The following is a 25,219-nucleotide window of genomic DNA, read 5'->3' as shown; positions in this document are numbered from 1 at the left end:
CTTCACCAATCCTCATCTATTCAGACCGAAATACTAGCTCTTTTCAGTGTTTACAGACCTTGCACCTTTCTGGAAAAGAAACGTATATCCCTGCCTTTTAATCATTTCTCACATTGGAACCTAAGCTTCTTTAGAAGAGTAGTCACTTGCCTCGTGCTCAACGTTGGCAAAGTGCTGGGAACGTATTAGGTGCACAATGCATGGTTTTGTTTTGTTTTTCAGATTTTATTTTGTTGTTGTTTAATGAGTATTCCACAAACTCTGACTTAAAATCTTGAAAGTCTCTTAGACTGTAGTATTTATGATTTGTGTAGATATTGTTTGTTTTCAGTGGAACATACATTTTTGAAGGAATAAGTAAAACAGCTATCTTTCTCTTCACAAAACACTATTAAAAATAACAGCTTATTACGAATTATTAACTGAGGACTTCTGTCCATGCCACTTCTAATCAGAGTATACTTGGAAATTCAGATTCCTTCAAGCTCCTGTATGTAAATGCTGTGTGGCATAATGCTTATCACATAGGATAGAACGTCTTTTTAGAAGGAAGAATCACTGTTCACTTCTATTCCTTGTCAGTTTAAATGTACCATAACAATGGAAATATGCCTTTTCAATATGCTACATGAATTTCTATCAAGGCTTGATAACTGAACTGTCAGAAATCCTAAATTCATCAGAGACTGCATTATTTTTATGTAGATAAAAAGATATGGTTCTAGGGCTTCCCTGGTGGCGCAGTGGTTGGGAGTCCGCCTGCCGATGCAGGGGACATGGGCTCGTGCCCTGGTCCGGGAGGATCCCACATGCCGCGGAGCGGCTGGGCCCGTGAGCCATGGCCGCTGAGCCTGCGCGTCCGGAGCCTGTGCTCCGCAAAGGGAGAGGCCACAACAGTGAGAGCCCCGCGTACCGCAAAAAAAAAAAAAAAAAAGATATGGTTCTCCATTCTGTTACATGAATTGTCTTCACAATATTACGGTTAAAGCTAATGAACCATTCTCCGGCATTTGAAAAGCCAGTTAACGTAGAGTTTTCTTGCCGAAGCTCAAGTTTATAAATGAATTAAGTCTGTTTGTGTGGTCGTTGTAATGATCGTGGAATTATTTCTCAACATTATGAAATAACCCCTTTTTGCTCCCAGCTCAGGCTGGCATGATATACAAAAAGTAACAAGTCATTTATTTAATCAAAACAAGTTATGTAGGGCTTTAAGGGGGGCAGATAATCCTATAAGGAAAATTAATTGTCATAGCAAATATATCTTATTGAAATCTGAGTATTTGGTTTAAAGCAAAGTTTTTGTTTTCATTTTCTTTCCCTAATCGGTCAGATCCCAATGAAGCACACACACTGCAATGCGCTTGATATACTTCTACTGTAAGTAGACTTTCTTGTCTGTCAAACAAGCAACTATTGAGACTTTCTTGTCTCTTAAACAAGCAAGTATTTTTTTTAAAAGTATCACATAAAATTCCCAGTGAGTTTTTATCTGTATTCTGCTCCCTCGTCTTGAAATTCCATTGAATTTTAGTTGAATTTCAGATATCAAAAGAAGGCAGTTGAATGGGGGGAAGTCACACTTACATTGTGAACCAAGAACCCAGTTACAAATAGACAATCCTTGCAAAAACCTCTTAGCAACTTTTGAGGAAATAATTTCAGATTTTCTTTTCCTTATTAAGAGAGTAAGTTATTGAAAAACATCATTTATGTTCACTTAATGGTAATTGACATTTCCCTATTGTTATTTTTTAAAAACTTTCTCTTATTTTCTTTTTATATAAAAATAAATACATTTAAATACAAAATATTTTATAACATGAATGTAAATATAAAATAAGACATTATATGTATTTATATATATTCATTCTATTAGAATCCCTCGACCTGAACTCACCCTCTTTGAAATATTTTTAGCCTATTGACACCATTTATTTCAATTCATTAGCTAATACTGCCTTTCAAGAATCATGAAAAACTTGAGGCTCTATCAGTTTTAGCTCAACTGGATGCTATAATGACAACATAAAAAATTCTTCCATACTGAGATTTTAAAAAATTTCTACATGTCTCTTTTAAAACATTTAGATGACTCTAAATTTTTTATTTTTGTTCAGCTCTTCTGGTAGTATTGGCAGAATCTATAGGTCAGGTTTTTTCTCTCACATAGGAGATGGGCTTTTTTGTGTATGTCTTCTATTAACAGTGTCTCTTAATGTTTTGACTTAAGGGAAAATGTTTTCAAATTAGAATTAGGGTTTTTGGTTAACAGTAGATGTGGTATTGAAGAAAGTGCTGAGATTGAACTCTGAAGAACTGGGTCCAAATTCTGTCTCAGCCATATATCAGCTGTGAGATTTTAGACACTTAACTTCTATAAAAGTTAACTTTGTCCTTCTAAACCTGAAAGTAATCATCTTGACTTAATTCCCTCTGGGAATTTTTAGAAGGATCAGAGATATGGGGTATAGATTTAATATATGGGGTATAGATTTAATTTTAAAAGCAAATTATGTTATGTAGGTGAAGCATTTATCACAGAACATTATAATTCATTCCTTAATTTGTTGCAGGAAAATACATCCGTAGAAGGCAAACAACTAGAAATGTGGTGGACTCAAGGTTCCAAAGCCAGGAAGAGTTTATGTTAGGATTATTAAAGTTTGATTTTTTCACCCCTTGACTGGCTTTCTAAAATATATCCTATTTAATTTCCAAAATCAGTGAGTAGTATGTTAGTAGTTTTCCTAGATATGACAGAATTTTTAAAGATACCAATTTTGTATACCTGTCATTCCCTACGCCCTGACCTTAATAAAGAAAAGAGGGGCTTCACCGTAGCACAGTGGTTTAGACTCCACATTCCCAATTCAGGGGGCCCAAATTCTATCCCTGGTCAGGAAACTAGATTCCCACGTGCCGCCACTAAGAGTTCGCATGCCACAACTAAGGAGTCCACCTGCTGCAACTAAAACCCGGTGCAACCAAATAAATCAACAAACAAATATCTTAAGAAAAGAATATATAGGGTCAAGGCAGTATATTAAGGAGTCAAACATAAGTGTATATTCAGGCGTCTCACTAAAAGTCTTAAACTCTCTGTCTTTATTTGTGAGAATGGGAGCCAATATACTTATTTTGTACTATATTTTTAAATGACACATATTCTAGGAACTTACAATATTCTATCATATTTCCATGGTTTTGCACATGCTGTCCTACCTGGAATGCTCTTACCCAATCTGTCCACGTAGAAAGCCTCTGTATATCCTTTACATTTTATCTCAAAAGGTGTGATGTCCTCAGCAATGCTTCCTGGAGTGCAGTCAGACAGCTTAGGTGTGCCTCTTCATGTGCTCACCCTACATATGAAATGTGACCCCCAGTAGAGCTGTTAAATTATTGGTTCATTGCTTTTTTTTTGGCCTACCCTTTCCCAGCTAGACTGTATACTTTTAGAGGAAAGAGAATGATGTGTAAGAAGTACTAGATAATTACCTAATAAGTGAATGAACATAGGAAACACCTAAGCCTAACATTTAAGGCAAATAAAAAGTGTTAGCTTAACATTTCCCTCCCCTTTATTTAAAAAAAAAATGGTTTATATATATACCTTATATCTGTGGTCAAAATTATATACACATATGTATATATATGTGTGTATATAATTTTAACTTTAAAATAAGACTTTAAAATAATTTATATATGCAATAGTTAAAAATTTACCTTATGATTACCACACGCCATGATTAGCATTTTGAGGAATAAAAAGATGACTTGTTAAAGGTGCAGAAATACATCAAAAAACATGTATTATGTGGCTTTCTTTCAGTAAGTACAAATTTTGACAAAGACATTTGGAATATAAACTTAGACCAGCAATCACAAAGTTTGTAGATCTCCTTTGATTAAACTCACACCAGCTGAAATGGAAGTTTTTTCCCATGCAGTATTTTGTGGGAATTAAGGAATAAACTACTTAATTAAGGTATCTCAATAAATTATATATCTAAATTAGAAATTTCTTTAGTGACCCTCTATTTTCTCTAGTGACTCAAACACAGGATTTTAAGTAAGTACAATAACTTAACTGAATACAATACAATAATAATTGTATAAAAGTCTTGTGTTAACTCTAAAATATGTTTGAAATAATAGGTATTGTTATAAAAAAAACCTACATGCAAAGCAGGTCCACAAAAATGTGATTTTTTTTTTTTTTTTTTTACTGCATTACCTAGCCATATAAATCTTTTGGGATAATTTCTGCTTTCAACATAACTTTAAGAGCTCATTGTTAAGTACCAGCTCAAAAATGCCAACATCTCAAAAATGTGGCAAGAAATATAGAAAGTTTCCTTGAATAATTTGCTTTTTTTTGTTTGACTCTTACTTTTTAAAGAATATGGAATATCATATACTAGAACTATTGTAAGGATTAAAAGGGTGATAAAATCTTAGTTGTAATATTCCTTTTCTCAGTAGCAAATGGCAAATGTCTTCTGTAATCTATGTGGGAAATTTATATGCATGTTTAAGAGGAGAACTCATTTGTTACTGAAAATACAATAAAATGGAAATAAGTGGCCAGGAAATTTTAATAGTTGTTTAAAAGCAGGCAGATCTCTGCCCATGCATATATTTGATACAAGAAATGTTTAATGTGCTTTTTCTTCAAGGTTAGCTCTTTCTTAAGAATGGAATAAGAAAGATGATTCTGACATATAGCATAGTCCAGGAAAGCAAGACAGTGTATTTTCTATGAACCATGGAATTTCCAATCTTGGTAATGCCGTTAAATTTGAAAATATCACTGATAATATTTTGGTTACTGGCATGCAGCCATGGAAGAAGTCCTTCATCCATATGTAATAACATATGTCAGGGAAATAGAAATGATTACTGAATTATTATTATTACTCTTATTTGGTTGATGGAATGATGGCACAGAAAAATTAGGTAAGGTGTTAGATTTTAGGGTCACAATTGATCAATTTCAACTTAAATTTCATGACCCTAACTTCCTTGCCAGTTGACTATACTGCTTTGAAAAATGATATGTTAAATATTGTTTATTTCAATGAAATAAAATACACTCAAAAGTTTTTGGGTGACTTCCAAAGGAATTTCAAATTGGCCTTTCTTGAAGTCATCCTTAAAATCCCCGCACACACAATCCATTTCTGTCTGTGGCCTAGAAACCTTTCTAAAAGATTTGTTTCTTATTCCTTCTTGTTGAGTACACATGAAAGTAGACTTTCCAAATGTCTTGAGTTAGTCAGACTATATAATGTTCTGCCCAATAAAACGTAATTTTGGGGAAATATGTGTGACATCTGGGCAGGGGCAGGGAAACACCACTACCCAAGCCTCTTGTCCAGAAGGGGGATGCACAAAGTCCAGCTGTCCTGGATCACTAGGTGTATCACATGTACAATAGCCCTGGAGTACTGTAGATACCAACTTTATATCAATGAGATATCAATTTTTCATTGACGCTAGTTATGATATTATGATAAGATACTGAGCTTTGGAGTTTGTTTGTTCCCACAACATAACCTATACTATCCTGATATATATCTTTTTTTTCTGAAGGAAATATGACATATGATATCTGCAATAAGTGTATTTATCTACTATGTGAAAATATGAATTTATGAGAAAAGTATGGCAAGCATCATAATGCCAGTTCAAATTGTAGATAGCTTTTAGAAATACTTACTGCACAAAGAAAAGGACATCAGTGGTTTTGAGTATTTTATACGGGAATATTATAAAACCTTACCAGAATTGCTTTACCAACATCATCATTAATAATACTAGAAACAGTACCAATAGGGACTGCAGTTATGTGGCTAATTGGTGTATTGCAGGATAGCATTGTCTTTGCCCATTCATCTATGTCTTTTCTCTTCCTGTTTATAAAGGACTGTATTTGTTCTGAAGTGAGTAGGATCTCTAGGTCGGGGGAGTGTGTGGATGGAGAATTGGTGCCTGACAGCTAAAGATCTGTGGTGGCTTCTGGTGCAGCACAAATTCCTAAGTAGTATGACTTTGGGAAATGACCAAGAAAACAAAAAAAGAATCAATTAATATGTTTTCAAACCTAACTCATCATCAGATGGAAAATATTTAATAAATTTTACTCCTTTTGTGGTTTTGCTATGAGCAAATTTTAGAGCTACAGACTTACTAATGATATCACATTAAATATTTTTGTAAGGAACCTATTCAGTTTTATATAGGTATTGACTACTTTAGGGACAAATCATGGCCACAATATATAGAAAATGCTGACACAGAAAAATAGGGTAAGTCCTTTCCCTAAATCCAAACTGAGACAGCATTCTGCCCTACAGTATATAACCAGGTTTGGGGAATTTAAGTATGCATATGTATATATTATTAAAATTTTTTAGATGTAATTATCTCAAGAGCACTGACAATTTACCAACAATAGTGGGTTAATTAGATTATTTTAAATTCACAAAATGGTTTCTTAAGGAGTTGTCAAAAACACCAAAAATTTAAAGGTGTTACTCACAGAAAGTTTGAAGATATGAAAAATTTTCGGAATATATTGCTAAAGAAATCAGGTAAAAAAATATTACACATAATGCAATTTTTATTTCATGAAGGTAATTATATACTGTAATTCGTTTTTGCTCAAGGGAAGTGATTTCAAGTTTTATTGTTAATAATATGATACACAATGAAAATAAGATATGGCAGATTTATTTGTGGCTACATTCTACCAAATTCTTTATTGTCTTGTTAATTTGATATAATGAGAGGGATGAAAGAAAGCCTTTTTTTAGTGCTAGATGGAAAAATAAGTAGTAAATTAATGGGGATAGAATAATACATAGAAGTGTTTATAATTTCAAATATAACTGAGGAAGATTCAATTACCCTCAGAGATAAGATACTCCCAAATATTATGAAGAAACAAGGAATGTCAAAATTATGAGTAGATGGTTTCTATGAATGTGTAATTGTAAGGTTTGATTAGATTTAAATTTTATTTCTGCTAGAAAGTATTTTTAGGTAGGTAAAAACAATTTATATTTAAATGTGACTATGCCGTTAACTTTTAAGAATGAGAAAGGAGGGAACTAGTACTTTCTTATTAGATTTAATGGAAAACTAAACAATGATAAAACTCAAAAGTCAAATGCATAATTTTTGTATTTATAGAGATAAGAGTATAGTCAGTGGTTTTATATGATTTATTTACTTGACCTTATAGTTCGTCTAGAATCCAATCAACTTTGTCATGCTGAACACATTTTTATTTTTCCTTAAGGAGTTCAAAGAATATGTAGCTGATTATGAAGCATATTCCAACTAGGAGAAAGCATTTTTTCTTTCTATTTTAATTCAAGAAAATAGGGAAATGTTTTAGAGTCTAAAAATATCCAACCTTCTTTTCCTCTCCCCAGATAATCTTCTCATTGTGTAAAGAATGAATATGAGACCAATCCTAATCGGTTAGATATTGATTGGGTCATTTAAGAACACAAATGAAAATTTTATATAGCATAAATTTCCATGCTGGGAACAAGAACATGGTAAATTTGTTAAGCTACTGGGAGAGTACAAGCATAGAAAGCATTCTATTCATTTTAGAATATTTATAGTACATTTTCTGTCCCAAATGAAATAATAATGTTTACCATTAATAAAACTGAAATACAAACATAATGACTTAGTGATTTTTTTTTTTAAGTCCTACATGTTGCTAAAATTTCACTTTGAAACAGAAGTATCTGCTCCGATAATTCCTGTTAACTTCTTACCTTTTGCTACTCTGAGTTAATGATTAACATTAACAGGCAAACTTAAGTTTCTTTCCTTGAGTGTATTTTTCTCTTTTCTTCTTCCACTTTTATTGAGATATAGTTGACATACAGCACTGTATAAGTTTAAGGTGTATGTGATTTGACTTACAGACATCATGAAGTGATTACCACAGTAGTTTAGTGAACATTCATCATCTCATATAGATATAAAATTAAAGAAATAAAAACATATTTCCTCGCGATGAGGACTTTTAGGATTTACTCTCTTAACTTTCATATATAACTTACAGCAGTGTTCATTGTATTTATCATGTTGTACATTATATCCCTAGTACTTATTTATCTTGTAAGTGGAAGTTTGTACCTTTCAACTACCTTCATTCACTCTTCCCCCTCCTCCTTCCCGCACAGTTGTCTCTGGTAACCACAAATCTGATCTCTTTTTCTATGAGATTGTGTGTTTGTTTGTTTTTGAAGTATAATTGACCCACAACACTATGTTAGTTCTTCGTACACAAAGGAGTGATTTGATATTTGTATACATTTCAAAATGATCACCATATGTCTAGTTATCATTCATCCTAACTTTCATATAACTAAAAAGTAGCAGCTAAGCAATAGTCAAATTGAATTATATTGTAGTATTGTGAAGACTTTGGGGATATTTACTAAAAAGATTCTATGGAGGCTTTCCAAGGATTACTCTTTAATTACATTTTAGATCATCTTTCTTTTTAAGTTGAAAATATAAGTTGAAAATGCATTTAGTACACCTAACCTCCTGAACATCATAGCCTAGTCTACTTTAAAAGTGCTCGAACGCGGGCTTCCCTGGTGGTGCAGTGGTTGAGAGTCCGCCTGCCGATGCAGCGGACACGGGTTCGTGCCCCGGTCCGGGAAGATCCCACATGCCGCGGAGCAGCTGGGCCCGTGAACCTTCGCCGCGAGCCTGTGCTCGACAACAGGAGAGGCCACAACAGTGAGAGACCCGCGTACCGCAAAAGAAAAAAAAAAAAAGTGCTCGAACGCTTACGTTAGACTACAGTTGGACCAAATCATCTAACACAAAGCTTATTTCAGAATAAAGTGTTGAATAGCTCATGTAATTTATTGAATACTGTACTGAAAGTGAAAAACAGAAGGGTTGTCTGGGTACGGAATGGTTGTAAGTGTATCAGTTGTTTATCCTCATGATTGACTAGGAGCTGCGGCTCACTGCTGCTGCCCAGCATCACAAGAGTATCATACCACATATTGCTAGCCTGGGAAAAGATCAAAATTCAAAATTCGAAGTATGGTTTCTACCTAATTGCTTTCACACTGTCATAAAGTTGAAAACTCATAAGTTAAACCATCAGAAGTCGGGAACCATCTGTATTGCATTCTGTCTTCTCAGTTATATGTCTATTGATAACTTTTATGAATATATTAACAGGAAGCAAAAGACTGTCAACAACGTAAATATTTAAAAAGTGCTACAGTATTAGTCACTACTAGCTCCATCAGCACAAATGGCTCCCCTTCCCTCCATCCATGACGCATAATTTCAGCGTGCATCTGATACTCCTATGCCTGAATAACATGCTCTATAGTTTTACAGTGAATTTTTGTGGGACTATTTTTTTTGAAATTGGACATGTGTGTCAGTTATCTATTGCTGCATAATGAACCATCCCCAAAACTTCATAGCTCAGAACAACAACAGTCATTCTTTTTGTTCATGAATCTTCTATTTGGGCAGGATTCAACAGTTACAACTGGTTTATGCCGTGCTGCATCACCTGGGGCATCTCCACTAGGGGCTGAAGGAGCCATGTCCAAGATGGTGCACTTATGTGGTGGGTGGGCTGGTTGAGGTATGCAGAATACTGCATACCAGTTGAAACCGTCCACTAGATGACTTGATCTAAATCTCTTTTACACGGGCATACAAAATCTTTTTAGGACTTTTGATTTTCCTGCCTAGAAGATGTTAGGCACGATATAGGTAGCAGGCTAAGTGAATCTTTGCTTAAAAATAACACTCCCAGATATTTTGAGAGCAAAATTCAGAACTGGTTCATATCACTGCCACTCACATTCAAGTGGTCAGAACTTAATCACATGGCCATCCTAGCTGCAGAGAAGGCTGGTAGTGTAGTCTTGAGCAAGGGGACCTTATGCCTAACCAAAACTCTATTCTTATAGAAGAAAGAATGAGTATTTAGTGAAAACTAGCAGTCTTTCATAACTTCGCAGACTGTTTAGTTATTCTTCCCTTTGTGTAAACAAAGATATTTGTACATAACTTCACGTAAAGCATGGATCCTGCCATTTTGTAAGGATGAGTTTTTTGAATGCAGGAATTCCCTGTGTATCTCTGAATATCCCATGCCTAGATCCATGCCTGGCCAAAAAAAGTAGTGCTTAGTAAATATTAGTTGAATGGATGAATTTTGCAAAAACGTCCACGTTGTCACCAGTCATATTTACCTACCCCAATGTAAGGAGAATTAGCAAATAGATGAATACTGAAAAGGGGCAAATTTAACTTCTAATTTGGCATAGAAAAAGACTACTCAATTCTTCCAAATTCTTAGTCAGTAAAAAACCGCTATCAAAGCCAATAATTCAGACAGGAAAAAAATGCACAGTTCCAAGGGATATGATGTTTTCATTTGTAGACTCTTTACTGTTCTAGAAATAGCTGAACTGTGAGCCATGCCTAGCCAAAGACAACATTAAAGGTTTTGAGGAAAGAAAAATGTTCTTGATATACACAGTTTCATCAGTCCTATACCAGTATTTTCATATGTTTCTCCTTTTCTTTACAATTATAGCTCAGTTGGCCTATGCACTGGTTTCCAGTCGTTCTGCATTGAGCTATTTTCATTCTAGCACATAGTTATTTTCGGTCTCACCTGGAAATAAGTGCAGTGACCACCTGATGATACTGATTCCATCTAACCTTCTTTGTATTCCAAGACGGAGCACACATTATTTTTGGTTTGACACTGCTTTGTATTGATCCTGAGAATTCAGTGCAAGCTTTTCCTTTTTTTTTTTTTTTTTTTTGTCTAGCCCCAGGAGTCTGTCAGAATGACACAGCCATTAAAATGTAGGTTTGACGGTAGGACAGGCAAAGTCAGAAGCATTTGTACATTGTTTACGTCAGGAGTCGTTGCACTCAGATTTCAACTTGGAAGAGGACACTAGAATAGTTCAGGATATAGAAATATTTCTCAAGAGTTAAACGTATTTATTTTTATGTTTGTTCCACATCCACCTGTGAGATCTGTTTTATATGATCGTGTGTAATTGATGCATCACAGGTGATTAGTTTCTCTTGCCAACACCTTTCTCCTCTGGCGTTTGCTACCTTCTTGCCTCTCCCTTCCCAGTAGCTCTTTAGAGCACAGGGTTACCGAGGATGTCTCCAGGTATTTCAGGGCTAGCTGGAAACCACAGGAGGTGGCCCTGAACAGTTCCGTGCAAAGGGCCCAAATAGAAAGAGTAAATATAGTTCCAAATATGCCTTGGTAATCAGTTACCAATACTTATTAAAAAGGCAAAAGAGTTAGAATTAAGGCATCCCTTTCTTTTATATTTAGGAATTCAGAAATCTTTATGGGATCTGTCTTCTTCTTTTAGTTTTTTTTAACCTAAGAAGTACAAACCATTTACATTTATATTCTACTGACAAATGCTGACATTTCCAGAAATTTCACTGTTGAATGAAACATCTGGTCATTCTTACCTCCTCATAAAGAAGTGTCTTAGCATTCTTAACACTGTCTTAACATTGCTCGTTATTGAAGCTACTTTTCAGAAATTTCCTTGAAGGAAATTGAGGGGAAAATATTGAGGAATTATATTCTACTTAACATTTTCATAAGTATCTACAATCAAAGTATGACAGTAATTAAAGGATGTTTCTGTCTTTACCAACTTCAGTTCTTTATTCAATGTAATTTTTCCAGCGAGGTCATTCTAACTAAACTAAATCACCATGTCCATCACCACTTGCTTTATTTTTCTTCTGGGCACTTGTCACTGTCTAATTTACTATATACTTTGTTTGTTGTCTTGTTTGTCATCTCCCTTCCGCCACTAGAATGTAACCTCCTTGAAAGTACAGACTTTTATTCTATTTTGATTACTGCTAGATTCCCAGCTGCTAAAACAGTGTCTGCCACATAGCAGACTCTCAGTAAATATTTGTTATATGAATAATTGAGTGACACATTGAATGAATATACATGTGATATTTCCTTAAAATTCCATGTTATTTGTGAGATTCTCCAAGTTATTGTCAAAGAATTTTGGTATTAATTGATGTTTATGTAACTTTATTTTGCCTCTTAAAGGAAGTAAAGATGGTGACTTGGGAAAATTGCCACAAATGCTAAAAATTATGATTGTTTTCTTTTCTAATGGACAATTTAATGAAGAGTTTTTATTTTTTAATCATTTTTACATTTGAGTGGCTTATTTTTACGTATATGTCACTGCATAAGCCAAATGGGGACTTTTGCTCTAAATTTCTAAGTACATGGTACCTGTACCCCTCTCCCCTGGGTCTTATCATTATTCAAGCTATTAAGAAAGCAGCATGAAATCCCAATTGTATTTTATAAATTGATTAGGAATATAATTCTTCAAAATGTCCTTTTGTGAATGACAAAGATAGGGAAACCTTGATCACCAGAAGGTTGGACTAAATGAATATTCTCTTTTAACTTTTATCCTTTAACAGTTGAGGATTTATTTTTTCAGTAAGCAGTGCAACTTCTATTTGTTTTAATTTTATGGTACAAAAATAAACCTCCTCCAATAGTGCCTATCCTTTCTTAATAGGATACTGGTGATAGTACATTATTATTTTTACAAATATTATTATTACTATCACTAGTGAGGATTTTGCAATGTCTTTTGGCCATCATGACAGCTGAATAACAGTCATCAGCATACATTTATATAATCAAAGAAAGTATATGAGATTCTTAGGCTAAAATTCTGATATATTTGTGTTAACTGGCCATTGCCTGTTTTCCATAGCACTAGATTATTGTAAATGTGTTTATATTTTTAAAGTTTTGATATATTTAATTGTTTTAATTGAATGGGTTATTGTTTAAGTGTTTACTAATTATTTCTGGGAAAAATAGAAGTTTAAAGCATCTGGAATCGATCAAATTATTGGTAAAGTAGAAAACTTTATGGTGATGTAGAAATTAACCCCTGCCCCCAGGAAAAGTATTTTTATAGAATTGAATAAAAGCCAACTTTTAAATTCAGCTGTGTAGAGTTCTCTATGATCAGTGAAATATAACTGCTGATACAGATGAGAGTTTAGCAAGAAATATTCTGGCCTATTGTCATCAGCATAATCCATCGCCCTCTCCCCAGTGCCGACATAGGGTATTAGTGTGCAGAGTAGGTGCCCAATAAGTATGTGCTGAATGAATGAATGAGTGCTTGGTTAAATCCTCTTTTCTCAGCAAGGCAGAGGCCTGGGTTTCTGACTCAGATTGGGGTAAGAGAGGGATGTGATGGGGTGGGGAGTAAAACCTGTTTGTAGTTTCAGAGAGGGGGAACAACGGAACCAGAATTAAATTACCAAGCCAGGAAGTTTGGAAATAAAAGGATAGTTGGCAAACTTTAAATCCTTGGGAGCTGACTGAAAGCAAAAACCACCCCAGTGAAGGTTCTGCCATAGAAATCAATCCAGATGGACTAAAGCAAAGCTGCTTCCATGGGCTTCCATGGGCATATTCTCAGACATGTGAGTGTTCTCTACAATAATTCTGCTTTAGAATGAGTGATACCTCTTTGCTGATAATCTAAAATAAATTAATATAAGCCTCTTTCTTGTTGAATATATATATTCTGCTGCTAGATTTTACTCTTCACTTTAAAATTTTTATGTACAAACATTTTGCTTCTATGTTGTTCTATTTAATTGTCTAGGGCTACTGAGAAAAGATAGAAGTAGACAATACATAAATAATACATTTTCATTAAAGGGAGGTCAAATGACCTTAATCCACACAGTAGAAAGATGAATTTACATTGTCCAGTAGGGAAAGTGAGGGGAGAATGATTTTCACATAGCATGTTCAATAGGATGGGCTTAGTGAATTCAAAAGGTCCATAAAGTAGCAGTTACTTAACTTGCTATGTGCTAAAAATTATAAAATTTAAAAATCATCCTTCACATTAACTTGTTAATGTAATTTAGAATTAACCTGATTTGTATTGGTTTTACGTTCTGTTGTGTTTAAATTGTAGCATTTTAGTTATTTTAGGCTTATGACAATTATAAGCATAAGAAATGTTTAACATAGATTTATATTTATATGGTTGTGCAGTATAGAAACAAACCTCTCCTGGGTTGTTGAAACCTTTATATGGAGCCCTTGGCATTTCTCAAGTTTCAGTTCAAGAAGTGGAGTCAAGAGAAATTCCTTTGGTCAGCTATTAAGGAGAGAGAGCTGGTTTGGACTTTTAAATCTCATTATAAATTCATGTTCATGGTCCTTATTGATTAAATGGATGGAAATTATTATTTCCTATTACAGTCTTTAAGATTACATTAACTAATGAGGGAAAAGTGAGCACATTAGCAATATCTCAAACCAAATACTTTCTTTTTTTTTTGATTGGAGTATAATTGATTCACAATGTTGTGTTAGTTTCAGGTGTACAGCAAAGTGAATCAGTGATACGTATACATATATCCACTCTTTTTTAGATTCGTTTCCCATAGAAGCCATTGCAGAGTATTGAGTAGAGTTCCTTGTGCTATACAGTAGGTCCTTATTAGTTATCTATTTTATATATAGTAGTGTGTATATGTCAATCTCAGCCTCACAATTTATCCCTCCCCCCCAATCAAATACTTTTTGTATTACTTTTCTTTGATTTGATTTCATAAATATAAGATGTCTCACTACCTACTAATGAAAATATAAAAATGCATGACACAGAGTTTAAAAAGTGACATATTCCTTGTTTATAGGGATACATTTTGTGATGATGACTCTGATCACAATGATAATAATTTCTATCACTTAAGGGGAACTTACCACTTGCTAGTGGTATGGTTTATGTTATATGGTCGGCACTTGTATATTTTATCTAATTTAATCCTCACGGTAACCTCATGAGAAAGATACAGTTATTATTCCTGTTTTACAGGTAACAAAAACTGAGTCTTTGAGAGCTTAGATAATTGAGCTAAGGTCACACAGTTCTTGCAAAGTAGAACTGGATGGGGTTCAATTTAATCTCTAAGCTACATAGTTCCCCTCAAAAGTGATATTAAAGTATTTTTATGTTTAAGATACAGTATTAAATAATGTAGTAATCAAAAGATAATTTAAGTAAGATAATTTGAGTAATCAAAAGACAGTTATGAGTTTTAGTCTTCTTCACTTTGTGTATCAATAAATACGTCTTTGTTCCTAATTTTTTTACTTGTTCAATAATAGATACATATGAAACTTATATGTCATTCATCATTCCCTGGATAATTCACATTTAAAATTTGTATAGATTAGAAGTGGATGATGTTGCCCTTTCTTCTCCATTCATTCAAATATCAAATATCCAAAATATCAAATATCAAAAAACTTGGTTTTTAAAATGTTTAGAATGTTTTGAAAGAGAATATCTCTTCAAAGTTAGACCTATTAATAGTTTCCAGATTTATTGTATGAATATTATGACTAATTTTGTCCTTATATCTAATTTGTTCTCCAGGCTATTTTATGTAGAAAGATATTTAGCACAACAAAGCCGATGTTAATGACCTTGAAAATGATCTCCTTACTGGGGTGATTTTTTTGCTATTCTAGAATTGCTCCATCAGAACTGTCATAAGCACCATTCTTCCTCTTGTAATGTTTATGTTACAATTAGTTAGTTCACAGGCACAGAGCTGATGTTGTCATTTAACATAACTACTGTATATAGGATATTAAAATTGACGAATACAAATATCATAGAATTCAGAGATATTTTATTAATCCTAAACTATTTACCAATCTGGCTTCCCTCTCCTATATCAATTTCAGTGGTAAGAATACATATTTAAAGCAAATATTATTTATCACATAAAATTCATATTTATTAACATACTACGTTGCTTTCACTTTTTTCCTCCAAACACTGTAATGGAGATGTTTGATACTCAATATGAAAAATGAAAGTTAATAGAATGAAGTTTGATAGCCTCAATTTATTTTCTTTTGTTTTCTGAATTGTCCAAAATACCCAGACCTTTTGAATTAATGGACTTTGAGTTCATTTCCAATCTAATGGAATTTACTATGTGACCTTGAAAAATATTTAATTTCTTTGAGCCTTAAGATAAATGTATATAAAAAATAGGAATAGGAGTACACAACTATCAGACTTGGGAGAAATAAATCAGATACCAGTATGTTAATTACCTAGCATAGTACCAGGCTCAGAGAGAGACTGTGAATATTAGTTACTTTTACCTAATAAGCACTGAAAAATCATTCAAAATTCTTTAACTCTTAATCTTAGATACCTTCACAGAGAGAAATTTCTTAGTATCAAAGAAATACATTGACTTCTCACATCTCTTTAAGCAGGTGAAATGCACACGTGTACTGCTCAGAAGTTTTATGTGATGTTTGCAATGTTTGATGTACTTTCTTTCCTCTTTATCATATATCAATATAACCTTGCTAACGTATAGTTTGTTTAAACACCATATATCCTATGACGTTTGATTATGGAAATTTGTGAAGATTTAAGATTCAGAAATTTCAGACGATTACTTTGTTTTGGTGCTTAGGTTACTTAAAAAATTTTTCATGTGATGATTTCCTCAGCACCTCACTGAAATGTCTCCAGATAAAGCCATCAGGCAACATGGTGAACAGGCGCATTCCTTTCTGTTTTTAATGCTTGAAATGTATTCTTAGAAATTTCTTGCAATTCTGTTGTGTTTAGTAATCCAAAGATATAAAATTCTCTAATCACCATAAATCTCAAATGGTGAAATTTTTGGAAGGAGAGCAACTTTTCACACTACTTTAAAAAACATATGACTTCATAAGGGAGAGATGTGTGATAAATTAATATAGGCAGATAATATATTCTATTTTAGGGCATAAATAATTGTTCTAACTATGTGCTATAATGAACTTGTAGGAGGAAAACTAACCAGGAATGGAAGGGACTTCTAGTGACTATCTGTTAGCTCTTCCTGCTGTCAAGTCACCACTTAAACCATCTAAATCAAATGAAATGTTCATATACGTCTTAAGATAAAAGTTGCTTTTACCTGCCTTTGGCTGAATGAGAAGAGAAGTAGTTTCTTTTAGCTTTATCTGCAAAGAAGCAGATTGTTCTTTGGCTACTTGATTGTCAGAAACATGCTGTTCTATGCCATTCAAATTAATGATGCTAAGTTTAGATTCCTTATTATTGAAACTCTCTTACTTTAAAAACTCCTCTAACCTTTATATACTTGATGCTTAGCTATGCGGGAGTTTATTTCTGAAGATTTTCTAGTTTCACATATCAATGGAGGTGACATTATTTCTGCAAAGAATTTGGCTTTCTTTGTATTTTTTTTTTTAATCTTCAATGTATGGTGAACTCTAAAAGATTATTCCACATTCTTTAGGTACAATTTTACATTGTACGTAGTAAACGTATTTGAGACAGTTTCCAGTAACTATTCTAATATTTAATTTCAAACTCAATATAGCTCAATATAAGTGAATGTTAACTAGTAAAACGGCTCCAGTTCTTTGACTTCTTATTTAATTTTCAAGGTAGGAACGTTAACATTGGCTTGGAGTATTGAATAAGTAATTTTTCCAGTGACATAGAAATCACATTTTTTTCCTCCCTAACCACAGTTACACAAAATTTTCTACTTTCCGCATATGTAAATTGCCTATTTTACTTGGGGCTACCCTTTATGTTCACCTACAACTTCCAACAGAGCAAATCCCAGAAGTTCAGCCATACACTGAGGTAAATAGATTACCCAAATTAATAGCTGAACTTGCAAATACAGTCAGATTAATAGGTACAAGTCCATAGTCTGACCTGGCCACATGCCAGCAATTACTTGTTTAATTTGATCCATGTAGATAGCTAAGTTGGTCAATGTCAAACCCAATATTCACTCTTTGACCTAAATGTACATTCTGTGTTGGTCAAATTAATTATAAGATCAATTAGTTTTCCTCCTTATTGTTGAGGACATTATGTGAGGCTGTGTGTAGAGCTTCGCAGAATCAACTAGTGTGCCTCAGCTAATAGTTTTCTGATTTATATCCTCAGGGTCAAGAAGTGTTTTTTATGTTAAATGTCCATGACACTCTGCTGACTTAGCCTGGAACAACTCCAAATGATTTATTCTTTGGGATGGCTATAATAGTTATATTTTAACATTAATAATAAGACTTTATTATATTATCTATATTATTATATATTCAATAGAACATTAGTCACCTAACTTGAAATTATATTTTTCACTGGGTTTGGTTTTTTTTGGTTGTTTTTTTTTTTGCGGTATGCAGGCCTCTCACTGTTGTGGCCTCTTCTGTTGCGGAGCACAGGCTCCGGAGGCGCAGGCTCAGCGGCCATGGCTCACGGGCCCAGCCGCTCTGCGGCATGTGGGATCTTCCTGGACCGGGGCACGAACCCGTGTCCCCTGCATTGGCAGGCGGGCTCTCAACCACTGTGCCACCAGGGAAGCCCTGAGTTTGTATTTTTAACTGGCTGCATTGATTATTATTTGTGAGTTCTTATTAACATCAGGAAACAGTGTACTTCCAGGCAACTCAGTTAATTAGAAGGTAAGTGTTCAGTATTCCTGAGTTTAATTTAGCTTTTGTGTGTGCATATGTGTATGTGTGTCTAAGTATAACTCTAATAATTTCTGTATGTTTAACGAATGTGAGCCATTAGTCATAGGGAGAGTAAATGGCAAGGGCAAGAACCTTTCAGATTCATCTCTGACACGCCACAGAATACCATGACCATATTATAAAACAGACCAGACATTAATGGGTTTTTGTTATTGTTGTTATTTTACCAAATGACCTGTCTTGCTAAATGACTTTACTGTTGTATTTTGTCAGTATTTAGCATGTCCCTCTAGGCTTTGGAAAGCCAAGCTATCCACATTTAATTATTTTCCATTTTCCTTAAGTTAATCTTTCTGAGTTGTTCCTGCGTTGCTTATCTGATTTTCTTTCTTAGTCTATCTGCGTGTTCCTAGGAATGAAGGCCCTGTATCTATGCACACATTTCATTCTCCATAGAATAAATAATGAGGTATTACCTTAACTCTTCACTTGGTTGAGAGAGATTACGTAGCAGCCAATATAAAAGTGCCTATTTTAACAGCTAAAATTAGCAAAATTCAAGTTAAATTTGGAGTCTTTTCATTAAGCTAGTTCACCAAAGTAGAAAATATCATTTTAATAAGATTCAAAACATATCCATGAATATTAGTAAAGTACCTGGCATGTATGACTACATATTTTGAACAGATTCTCCACTTATCCAATCAGTAGTTGGTATTTCTTTCCCTTATTCCACTGTTATATATAAGGTCCCTCGACTACAACTACAATACAGAATAAAAAGTTAGAAATTCTAAAGGATGTGTTTCTTTTTCTTGTATCATTGTCCTGCCAAGTCATGGACTTTAAAGCTGTCAGTTGTAGTACTATAAATAGTTTCTACATTTGCGCAGTGCTCCTCATTTTCTTTAAATTTTGCTATTTAACAACTAAATCATAACTTCGGTTAATCTATTTACTTGGTGACTGAGACCAAAATCTAATGACAAGCAATGGAATGAACATATTCAGGTTATAGTTTTAGCCTTTCTGTTAGATGGATTTACTTAAATAATCATAATGTCCTGGTAATTTGTATGTGTAAGGGTTTCAAATAAGTATAAAGTGCTCTGTAGCTATTGCTTCTTTTTTTGTTTGTTGTTGTTTAACTCGATATGAACAAACTAAGGTGGTTTATAGAAAAATAGAAACGGAAAAAAGACATATAGATTCAGTCATTTAAAAACCGCTTTGAAGTTGGAGAAATGTCATTAAGGATAAAATAATAACCAATTTCAATATTAGAGGCAGCTGTATCATTATAAACTGAGTTTGAAAACTTTTGTTTACAAAGGGAAAATTTATTGGCAGTGAAAGACACATGCAGAGAATATCTTAATAGCGTGTTCAAGTAATCATGACAATTGATATGACACCCAAAGTCCTCAGTATATTCCAAACAGGCAAAGAAGAATAAACATTATTACCTAAGTATTTAATTGATGTTCATAGTGATTATCATGGTGATTTTGGTCAGTTCATCTTTATTGCTGTTGGTCCTTTCTTAAATTTCTGATTGTTTTATTTCTCTACTAAAATCACCAACCAAGCAGCCAGGCAACGAGCCTACCTGCCTTCTTTCTACCTACCTACCTACTGCATAAGCAAACAACAAATAAAGACATCCTGCGGTAAACAAACTAACAAATGAAAACATTCTCTAGCTCTTTATTATATAGGATGAAATGAAAATCCATTAGTGTGTGTTTTGTTCACTTTTGCCCATTTTTCTTTTCCAGAGTTATCTCCTGTCGTTCTTAGGGTCAATACAAAACCAGACACAGAGGACACTTCACTTTTCTCACCCAAAACTTCCTTTGAACCTCCATTGCCTCTGCTCTTGCCGCTTCTTTTGAGGCACTGGTTTTCTTCTCCATCAACTCAGCCTAATTCAAACTTTAAACTCCAATTCATCTCAATTTTCTAACCCTTTCCCCTCCTACCTCCGTAAATTTCCATAATACCTTGTAAATACATAGGTTATTTTCTTAGGCACTGCTTAGTAGCTAGAACTTGGGATTCATGAGGGTAGTAAAACATTTTGGTCATTACGAATTTAGCACAGTATTGACACCTATTAGACTCTCATCCATAGGTTACTGAAGGAATAAATGAAAAAAATGAAGGGAGGAATAAAGAGGTATCATTGTATTTTTACTAATAATTTAAAGTTCCCTGGGGGCTCTCATAAAAATTAGCATTTATCATACATCTGTAATCATTTTATGGCACGTGGGGCATGTTTTTATTAAAGTTTTATACACACACACGCACAAACACATGATTCTACAGCTAGTGCTTGGGAAAATAATAAATTTGTTTTCCAGTGTTGTTTTCTCTTAAATGTCTTCCTAGACTCCACAATGTATATTTTACTCAAGTGTCTTTCATCTTAGTATCTATCCTGTTTTGTAACTCATTGTTCACTTAACAGTATGTAATTAACATTTCCCCATATGATTAAATATTCTTCTATATTATCATGTTAGAAATTTCAGATATCTCAAGGTTTTATCTGTTTAAAAATATTGCTGTACTAAACAAGATTAGAGTTAAATGATTAAATACAATTATTTATGGTGAACAACTTTCTAAAAACTGAATCACTGCTTCCAATAGCTTGAACAATTTATTTATATATATATATATATATATATACACACACACACACACACACATATATATATATATTGCTCTTTTGCCTGCCAGATATATTATAAGCAATTATATGTCAACCAGCTGGTTGTAAAATTGGCCATTTTCTGAATGCATAGCAGCAGTACTGGGATAAATGTATGTGTGTGTGTGTGTGTGTGTGTGTGTGTGTGTGCGCGCGCGCGCATGCGCAACTTCCTTTAACAACAAAATAATGACATTGTCCTAGTAGAAGTGATAATTGAAAGTAACACTAATAAATTTTGTAAAAGCAAACTAGGAAAAAATGTACATTGAGAACTATCCTGGATATAATATGAAACTTCTGTTCAATGATTATTCATTCATTCATCTTTCATTCACTTTTGTATATAAAAAATTATTTACTGAACACACACTATATTCCAGGCACTGTGCTGGATGACTGGGATACAAAGATCAGTGGGCCACGGCCCTTAGCCTTACACCTCTGCAGAGTATACTTACATAAAATAGATCCATTACTGTAAAACATGGCTGCAAGAGATACCTGAACAAAGTGTCCTGTGAGTGAGTGAGTGAGTGGGTGGGTGGGGAAGTTGGTAGAGGCTTCACAGAGAAGCTACTTGAGCTAGCTCTAATAGTATAAGTAGGAGTTTATCAAAAAGTAAAGGAAAAAGTAAGAAAAGTAAGCACAAACAAATGTATATAGTTCAAATAATGAATAAGTATTTGCTTGGTTGATTTTTATTTTTTATTTTTTTTTAAGTTTAAAAAAAAACTTTATTTCAGATAAAATTATTTCCATTATTAAGGATAAAGCAAACACACTTCCTTGAGTCCATCATTTCAGGTGACTGTGATTTCCATGAACATTGGCGTTCCTGAGTATCATTTGAATAGTTGCCTACATGCTTGTGGGAAGCTTCCTCAGCCTTTTCCTGGTAGGAATTCCAGTTTTTCTGAATTCTTCCCTTTGCTTCAGGTATTCCATTTTGCATTCTTCATGAAAGTCTGGATCATTATAGTAAGCAGTTAGACATTCTTTCAATGCAGAATTTTCTTTCTGGCATTTTACTACCCCAAGGATTCCAGAGTCCTTGCAACATTTAGTGAAATCTTGAACTTGTTCAGAACATCTCTCTCGGGCCTTTTCTCTCATTATTTTAGGGATCAAAACATCTTTTTCGACTCGTCTGAGATGCGGCTCTGCGGGGTCGAGCGCCATGTCTGCGCCTGGGAGGTGGCAGCGGCCCACACAGGTCTGGTTGGTTTTTAAATGAAAGAGAAATATGATTTGGGCCCACATTGTGGAATACTGAGTGGCCCATACCTTGATAAGAAGTTCCATAATTAGTGTAAAAAGCAAGCGAAATAGGTTTTTTTACTTTGATACATTTGTATATTGTAGTATGATTGCCACTGAGGCAATATTTATCACATTACATTATTATAGTACAGTATTATTGACTATGTTTCTTATACTGTGCATTAGATCCCTATGGCTTATTATTTACTGCTAGTTACAAGTTTGTACCCTTAAACACCATCAATCTAATTTCCCCCACCCCCATCCCCTGGTAACCATCATTTTACTCTCTTTTGTACAGATTAGACTTTTTTAGATTCTACATATAAGTGATATTGTACAGTATTTGTCTTTCTCTGTCTGACTTACCTTGTTTAGCACAATGTGCTCAAGGTCCATCCTTGTCGTAAATGACAGGATATCTTCCTTTCTCATGGCTGAATAGTATTCAGTTGTGTATATATGTACCACATCTTTTTTAGCCATTTATCCATTGGTGGGCATTTGGGCTGTTTCCATATCTTGCCTGTTGTGAATAATGCTGCAATAAATATGGGTGTGCATATATCTCATCAAAACCCTGTTTTCATTTCCTTTGGATTTTTACCCAGAAATGGAATTGCTGGATCATATGGTAGATATAATTTTAATATTTGAGGAACCTCCATATAGTTTTTCCTAGTGGTTGGACTAATTTACATTCCTACCAACAGTGTATAAGGGTTCCCTTTTCACCACATCCTCACCAGCATCTGTTTGTCTTTTTGACAATAGCCGTCCTAATAGGTGTGAGGTGATATCTCACTCTAGTTTTGATTTGCGTTTCCGTGATGATTAGTGATGTTGAACATTTTTTTCATGTACCTGTTGGCCATTTCGATGTTCTCTCTGGAAAAATGTCTAATTAGTTCGTCTGCCCATGTTAATATCAGATTTTGTTTGGGTTTTTTGTTATTCATATATGTTAATTCTTTATATATTTTGGATATTAACCCCTTATTCAAAATATGGTTTGCAAAATTTTTTATTCTATAGGCTGCCGTTTCATTTTGTTGACTTTTTTTTTTCTGGCCGTGTAGAAGCTTTTGAATTTGCTGTTGTCCCATTTGTTGATTTTTTACTTTTGTCATTTGTGCTAGCAAAAGAGGTTTTTAAATAAGAGAGTGACAAACTGTTCATATAAGAAAAATACCATAAAGCAATGTAGAGAATAGACCAGAGTGGAGGAGAAACTTGCAGTAAGAAAATAATGAGGAAACTGTTAGAATAGGCCCCCAGATAGAGGCCATGGCTTAGCGGTGGTGGCAATGGAGAGAAGCTAGATTATCGTACCTACTGGGTGTGTTGGTTGAACAGAGGGGAAGAAGTAAAGATCTGAGGTTGCAAAGAAACCTTATTACAGAATAAGCTCCTTTACCATTCTACTGCCTGTGTTCTAGGGTACCATCCTCTCCTGGGATCCCAATCCTGAGGTACAGGGATCCCAGAGACATGAGAGGGCCAGTGAATGCACTGAATTTATGGGCAACAATTTGGAGACATGAAGATCCATAGTCTTCATCAGATTCTCATCTCAGATTCAAGGGGAAAACTTTTAAAAATTGTAAGTCCATGTGTTTAATAGGTACTTTGCTAGGGAGAGACTCCATGTTTTTCATCAGTTCCTTTTAGTAGATTATAACACCAAATAGCTGAAGACCACTGATCTATCTGAATACCCTTTTATTTTTTCACAGATTTTTCTTTGTATTTAGGTCCAGTTGTTAGGACAGGGATGCAGGGCAGTGTGGCGTAAAATACATGGGTTTAAGTCAGAGATACCTGGGATGGCATCCCGGCTCTTCAATAATGCTGCGTGACCTAGGCAGAATTGCTTAAACTCTAATAACTGCAGTTTCTTCATTTATAAAATGAAGAGAGTAACATCTAGTTCAAATATGGGGCTATTCATAAGAACTTATTAGCCCAGCATTTAGTTGAGTGGCTGGTCAATAGAAGGCATTCAATAAGAGGTGGCAATAATGAACACTGTTTTTACATTTATTAGATAGCCATGCTGAGGCTCATCTCAGTTCTCTCCTCTCTATGAAGCCTTCATTTATCACCCCATCTAAAGTCAATCTCACCCTTTTCTGAGCTCTTTGCTTGTACTTCCTCTTGAGATCTACCTTACTTTTACTGAGATTATAGTGTATATGTCTTCGTCTCGTCCAGTTTACTAGATATTAGGGCTTTATTCATCTTGTATTCCCTTTAGTGGTGGCGATCGTACATTCTACACAGGTGAGGCACAAAAGTTAAATATTTTGTATACAACACAATATTTAATATTTTCACAGTATATTTGGTTCAGTGGCACCTATCAGAGCACTTGTCACACCAGATTGTCTCCCTGACAACACAGTGGATTCTGTGGGCAGAGTCTGTTGTGTATTCATGGTGCTTACATTGCATTAGAGAAAGAAAAGTTTGATCATGGGCTTCTGGCACTTGAAAAAACTTGGCTTTTACTTTTACTCTTTAAAAAATAAATATTAGATGTCCTGTCACTTATGTGATATGATATAAAACCTTAAATCTTTATATAG

General features: G+C 34.2%; 2 protein-coding genes across 2 annotated transcripts in view; one reads left to right on the top strand and one right to left on the bottom strand.

Moving 5' to 3' along the window:
• KCND2 (potassium voltage-gated channel subfamily D member 2) overlaps nucleotides 1-25,219 on the top strand; it is a gene marked incomplete at both ends in the record, with an annotated part of 464,273 nt that overhangs the window by 111,437 nt on the left and 327,617 nt on the right. The window lies entirely within an intron of this gene.
• Nucleotides 22,213-22,560, bottom strand: LOC309827501 (COX assembly mitochondrial protein homolog). The gene has a single exon (XM_082662191.1). The coding sequence runs from the start codon at nucleotides 22,548-22,550 to the stop codon at nucleotides 22,230-22,232; it is 321 nt and encodes a 106-aa protein (XP_082518317.1). The 5' UTR covers nucleotides 22,551-22,560; the 3' UTR covers nucleotides 22,213-22,229.

This window comes from Grampus griseus (assembly GCF_964374135.1).
Source record: "Grampus griseus genome assembly, chromosome: 9".
NCBI classification, from domain to species: domain Eukaryota; kingdom Metazoa; phylum Chordata; class Mammalia; order Artiodactyla; family Delphinidae; genus Grampus; species Grampus griseus.
This window is presented reverse-complemented; position numbering and strand designations above follow the sequence as displayed.